Source organism: Mchenga conophoros, linkage group LG22 (assembly GCF_057382185.1).
Source record: "Mchenga conophoros isolate Kocher_MC1m ecotype Shallow Benthic linkage group LG22, M_conophoros_male_GT1.1, whole genome shotgun sequence".
Taxonomy (NCBI): Eukaryota; Metazoa; Chordata; class Actinopteri; order Cichliformes; family Cichlidae; genus Mchenga; species Mchenga conophoros.
Genome location: NC_140546.1, coordinates 5428624 through 5435127, shown reverse-complemented (window position 1 = coordinate 5435127; position 6504 = coordinate 5428624). Strand labels below are relative to the sequence as shown.

Below are 6504 nucleotides of genomic sequence, written 5' to 3'. Positions count from 1 at the left end.
ACCTGTCCAACTATCGTAGCTGAATAAATAATGATTCCTCCACTATACTGCAGTACTGAGATTTATTTACATATTAAACAGGCAACTCTCAACTTGATCACACCTTTCCACTCTGTTTGGAAAGGTGTGATCAAGGGTGGTTAGTTTGCACTTGTTAAAGCAGCTGTGTCTGTCCCATATGATGTGTGGTCCAAGCACAAAACACAGCAGAGCTTTCTCACCAGTGCTTCTGCGGGACTAATGCAAAGATGCACACTGGGGAGTTAATTTAACCCTTCCAACACAAATCCTGGTTTAGCAGCTGTAATTAGAGTGTATAGGTGGACTATTCTGGTATTAATTAGTGACATTTCCTCTTTGTTTTTCTTTAGGCCTACACTTCAGATGAAACAAAAAGATGAGCAAAGTAAACCACATGCAGATCCATTTTGAAGAGGCCTGAAGTCTCAGTAGGAACAAACATATCCAAGGCACACTCGAATATTTGTAGCTTTTGTGTGAAAGCCTGTGTGAAGTGTCATTGTAGTGGCCTTGCTATTGAAGGCCACAGGTTTAATCCTTCTTGATTTTCCACTTTTACCTTCCTTTAGGAGCACGGTGAAACTGCCGTGGCTGTTTTGGTTTCAACCATCATGGAAATCTCTCCTGGTGCTCTCACTGCTGTCTCTGGTTTCAACCTGCACAAGTTCATCAGGGCAACACAGAGGTAACCAGCACTACATATTGTGTGCCACACCTCAGCGTATGTTGTTGCTGTTTAGGCTTTTTATGTTTAAGACACAAGCAAAGATTTTATGTTTTGCTTGAGTTGTTTAAAGGTTTCTGATTGTGTTGTTCTGTGTTTCTTTTAGCTGCTTCTGTTCTGAGAAAGAACTTTTGATATTGTTTACATTTCTGAGGTTTTGCTTAATCATGATTATTGTTCTGTTAGGCAGCCCATCTGTTGCTTCAGTCACTATTTCTTTGTTTTCCACCTCTAGTATGCATTGGAATTCTGCAAATGTGTGTTTGAAAGCAGATTACTTCACTGTCTGAAGCTTGATTTGTACCACAGCATTAAATATTACACCCCACATGCTGTAACCTCTGCTGTAGCCTGACATACACGCTCCAAGAAAAGCAGCTACATGTACACAAAACAGATTATTATGTACACCTGATTATTACAAGGGTAATGCCCCTGCATCCATTTTCTTAATTGCTTATCCAAGTTAGGGTCCCGGGAGGCCTGGAGTTCTTGTTGTCATAGAGCTGGACAGGTTGGCAGTGCGTCACAGGGATCATCCAGAGAGAAATTATAGCAGCAATGGCTAATATTTTTAAAAATTTAGACATACACTCATCTGCACTTTTAGGTGCACCTTGCTAGTACTGCATTAGACCCCCATTTACCTTCAGAACTGCATCAGTTTTCCACAGCATAGATCATGTGAATCTCCGATGTGTTTTCCAGTCTCCTATTGTCCAGTTTTGGTGAGCCTATATGAATTGTATGAGTTTCCTGTTCTTAGCTGACAGGAATGGTACCGTGTGGTCTGCAGCTGTAGCTGTGCTCCCTGGTTAAATACCTGCTTACCTTTGTTGTAACAAATGGTTATTTGAGCTCCTGTTGCTCTCCTGTAAAGTTGAACCAGTCTGGGCATGTTTTCTGACATCAGCAGGGTATTTTTCACCCAGAGCTGGTCATCTTTACGTCACTGCCTGAATGCACTGAGTTGCTGCCATGAAACTCACAGTTTAGATATTTGCATTGACAATCAAGTTTACAGGCATGTCTAACAAACTCACTTGTCCCTCATTTTCATTCTAACAGGTCTTTGAGCCAGTTTTTCTTTCTTTTAAAGCATTTCATTTGTAAAGAAACAAATTCCCAGTGTTTATTTCCTCATTCCAGTTTGAATAACCCAGTTTCATGTGTGACTGGAGAGCAGAGCAAACCAGTTCAGCCATTATAAGTATCTACAGCAGCTTCCTCGTGCAAAACTGGTCCCTTGTGCATACACTGATCTTTTTAGTTCAAATTTGGCTTTGTGTAATGTAAGCATCTGGACCTTTCACAGAAAATATAGCAGAAAATAAGGAAAAGCATGGTGGGAAAAAGTGCATTGTTTTTCTTCTGATGTAATGGACAGGCTGTAAAACAACCTTTTTTTGCGCCACGGACCGGTTTATGCCCGACAATATTTTCACGGACCGGCCTTTAAGGTGTCGCGGAAAAATACAACAAAATAAAACTAGTACAGGTACCAAAAAAAAGAAGATTTATTCATAACACACGTGAAAAGACCCAGGAAGACCGAGTTAAAGATAAAAACGATAACAAAATAACGCTGAAAACCGATAAAAACCCTGAAAACCAGACATTTCACACCTGAGCCTCAACTCTCGCGGCCCGGTACCAAACGACTCATGGACCGGTCCGAGGCCCGGGGGCTGGGGACCGCTGCTCTACAGGGATCAGCCATAAACCATGCTGGACTGTGGTTACTGCTGATTAACACATGAGACAATTTATCTTTCCAGATTCTTTGAGAAGTTCTCTTTTGGTCCCTTCCTGCTGAAAGGATTCATTTTGAATTTCTGTGCTTAAACAGTCTACATGTAAGGAGCTAACAGACTGAAGAGTTTTGCTTTTTTTTTTTTGTCTGAGTTTTGAAAAGACACGTTGTTATTGTGCATGTTTTCACAGAATTTGCATAACAACGAAACAAATTAAACTATTTAGCATTCACCACCTGTTCTTTAGCACTGAAAACACAAAGCGCTGACCTCTAACACTGATAATCAGACTTAAACTACCTAGGCAGTCAAAATTAGCAGCTAGCTAATTAGTGGCATGTTTTAAAAACTGCATCTTATTTAAAAAAAAACAAACAAACAGATCTCTTAATACTGTTGGATGGATTAGTAACATCTTAACCCAAGGTTGAATAACCAGGATTCCCCTCCAAAGAAACGCTGAGCTTCTCCCTTTTCATGACCTGGTTGACCTGCAGCTCTTTAAATATTGAGCAACAACTAGTTCAGTTAGTATATTATTCACTTGGTATTTAGTCTGTCTCATTAAATCTGAGTTCATTTTACAGATAGCTTGGAGTACTGCAGGGGTAACCCCAGCTGGAACTATTTGTGTTTGTGTGTGCGGTGTGAATCCATGCCTTTCAGTGTATGTGTGTATGTGCGTGTTTGTGTGTAAGCGCGTCCTGGCTGTGCGTCCACAGCAGTACTGGTATTGCTGAGACAGACGGTGAGCGGGTAGGTTTATTTTTGGGTCAGTGACAGTGTGTCAATGGCTGCAGATGCGTCGGAAAGGAAAGCTCTTAGATACAAGCAAACCCTGGTCAGTGTCCCTTCTCTTTCATTTCTCTTTCGCTCTCTGTCTGTCTCTGTCCTTGTGCCATGTCTACACCAGCCTTGATGTTTCATATCTAGCATGCGTCTGCAGTTTTGTTGCGGGAGTCCTGCATAACGCACCTGTATCGTCCACACTAATCTGCGTCCTTGTGAATGAACAGCATGTGACAAGGTGATGTGTAACAGCAGTATCAAACACACGGGCGTGCAAACAGGTGCTCTGATGCTGTGCAGCTCCTTCGCCCCTGTGACGCTGTCTCGCTACTTGTTTCCTACCGTCTCTGCTGGCCACCTGTTTGCTACCCTCTCTGTGCCTCGCTTCTTAAGCCCTGCTTGGTCTTTGCACATGTGGGACAGGCTTCTGTGACAAGTGCATGACTCTGCATGTCAACAGTTTCTGTGTATTAGGGGGTTTTGTGCGTGTACATGTGTGTGTCCCAGGTGGTTTTCCATATGTTTCCAAAGAGGGGAAACCTGACCATGCATTTCCAGCATTCATGTAGCTGCTCGTGTCTTTTGGGACAAAGCAGTGTGAAGAGCGTCTCTCAACATCTGGCGGGTTTTCATTACAGCTTTGAGAGGTTCTGTTACACAACTCTGAATCGTCTTTTTCTTGTTGTTGAGTTGTTTAGGAGACCAGAGAACTGGAAACATTTTTGTTTGTTGTTTTTTTGTTGGTGTTTTTCTTTTCTTAATATCTGATTGTTCACTGTTAGCTTGTAATTTCTATTGAATAAATGTTTTTTTTACATCTACAATAATAAGCAAAAGTTTAGTTTTTTGAGGTGGATCAGTGACGCTCTATATTTTTATTGTGTGACTTTAGTAGAGTGGCTGTCATTGATTCATAGCTGATTCATTGATTCATGTCATGGGTCTTGGCCTTGCTGTAGCTCATCAGTTCATCCCCTGTCTGAACCAAGCTGTTCAAGCTCCCTTCCCTCTTTTTGTAGGACATCTTTCTTATGAATAGCTTCCTCGTGCAAAACTGGTCCCTTGTGCATACACTGATCTTTTTAGTTCAAATTTGGCTTTGTGTAATGTAAGCATCTGGACCTTTCACAGAAAATATGGCAGAAAATAAGGAAAAGCATGGTGGGAAAAAGTGCATTGTTTTTCTTCTGATGTAACGGACAGGATGTAAAACAACCTTTTTTGCGCCACCGACCGGTTTATGTCCGACAACATTTTCACAGACCGGCCTTTAAGATATCGCGGATAAATACAACAAAATAAAACTAGTACCGCTACAAAAAAAAGAAAAAGATTTATTCATAACACACGTGAAAAGACCCAGGAAAACCGAGTTAACGATAAAAATGATAACAGAATGATGATAAAAACCCTGAAAACCATAAATTTCAGCCTCAAGGCCCATCCATGGCCCCGGACCATGGACAGCTACTGTAAAAGATAGTTATGGTTTAATTGAAACATTTATTCTAAATGATTTCTGATTTTTAATGAAATTGAATATTATAATGATAAGAAAAGTTAGAAACCCTGGTACACAACTGGGAAACAGAAATCTCCCATGCTGTTACTGACACATACATGCCACATTATACTGGTTTGTGAAGCGAGTGGTACACATGAGTGTATTTCAGTGTGTTAAGAAGAGAAATGTTAAACTCTTTTTGGCTTTAGTTGCCAGGATAACAGTTTTAACAGTCTTTTAAACATCATAAATGTTCATTAGGTAACAAACAGTGGAACATAAGAGTGATGACTGCTGACAATATGCCTTTGTACACATATCCGTATACTGAAAATTGTTATTATGAATCCATGAATTCAATTTCATGCTGTATTAGATGGAAATGAACATTCTTTGCTTTCATAAATAATGACTCCTTTAAGTGACATCACAAGTTTTAGAGGTAGCTTGTTTTTTTTACTTTACACTGCTGAATATTTAAAGCCTATCAAATTAGGATTGAAATCCCCACACTCTCAGACCTTTCTGAAGGTCTATTTTATTTATACTTTCTGTATTTTTACTTTGTGTACTTGTAAGATACTCGTCCGTGAAGCTGCCTTTGATTGCAGTGCTGTCTTTTTAATCTCCTGAGTCATTTTCCTGCTTAAATCATGGTTAGTTAAAAGCAAATAAAAAATATATATTAAAAAAATCACTCTGACAGACTAAGCTATACAGCAGCCCTCCTCAGTGGTGTTGAGAGCCTGGAATGTGAAGGCTGGTGATCAGAGTGACCTATAGAATTTAATGGCTGTTGAAATCGTACGCCTACGAGTACCTGAGAGAGTGCAAAGTTATCTAATCTGTCGTGTGTGTGTGTTTGTGCTTTTGGATACTATGCATGCTGTGGTAACATCTTTCCCATTTCTTATGTGTCCTTTTTTAAATTTGATAATAAAAAAACTCTGACAGCAATTTCTTACAATCAGGACACGTGGCCAGAGAGCTGGCAGTCATGCAGAGAATGCGTGGAGTTAAACCGGCCTCTATTTTAGAAACGCTTCATATGTGTCGGCTTTGACTGCACATGACGACATATAGTGGCTTAACTCACATTGTTATATAAATCCCTCTCTGTACAGAGCGATACCTGCTCATGATGTGACATAATTCAGTTGGGAAAAATATTAGTAAATTATCCAAAAAGAACAAAAAAAACCTCTATCTTCCAGAGCAGTGTGGTTAGAGACAGAAAATGTATCAGATTTATGGTTTCCTGATTTTCTTTTTTCTGTTCTGTTTATGAAATGCACAGAAAATATGAACATTTCATTGAGTTTCTTTTGCAATATTTGTATAGATAATCAGTGGTTAGCACTGTTGTGTCACAGGAAGAAGATCCTGCTCCATCTCTGCTCCTCCATCTGGCCTGGTTTTCCTGTGTGTAGTCTGCATGGGTGGGTTCTCTCTGGGTTCTCCAGCTTCCTCCCACAGTCCAGTTCTAAATTGGATATAGGTGTGAATCTGAGTGTGAATGGTTGTCTATCTCTGTGTTAGCCCTACGGCAGGCTGATAACCTGCCCAGGGTGTGCCACGCCTCTCGCCACGTGACAGCCCGTCCACCATATGATAGGTGGCCCAGTTCCAGTCTGTCCTGGCTGGCCCTACCAACTCCTTATTATAAGAAGTTAAGTTGCCACTGTCCAGCTGTAGGTACTTCATGCCAACAA

General features: G+C 40.6%; 1 protein-coding gene across 2 annotated transcripts in view; it reads left to right on the top strand.

The window, feature by feature from the left end:
- The first annotated feature begins 3247 nt into the window (after positions 1-3247).
- Positions 3248-6504, top strand: part of LOC146548623 (chloride channel protein 1-like) — a 53384-nt gene continuing 50127 nt past the window's right edge. For both annotated transcript variants that reach the window (XM_085262232.1, XM_085262231.1), the window contains exon 1: positions 3248-3340. In XM_085262232.1, the coding sequence (XP_085118358.1) occupies positions 3290-3340 (51 nt within the window). In that variant the 5' untranslated portion in view covers positions 3248-3289. The remainder of the gene's footprint in view (positions 3341-6504) is intronic.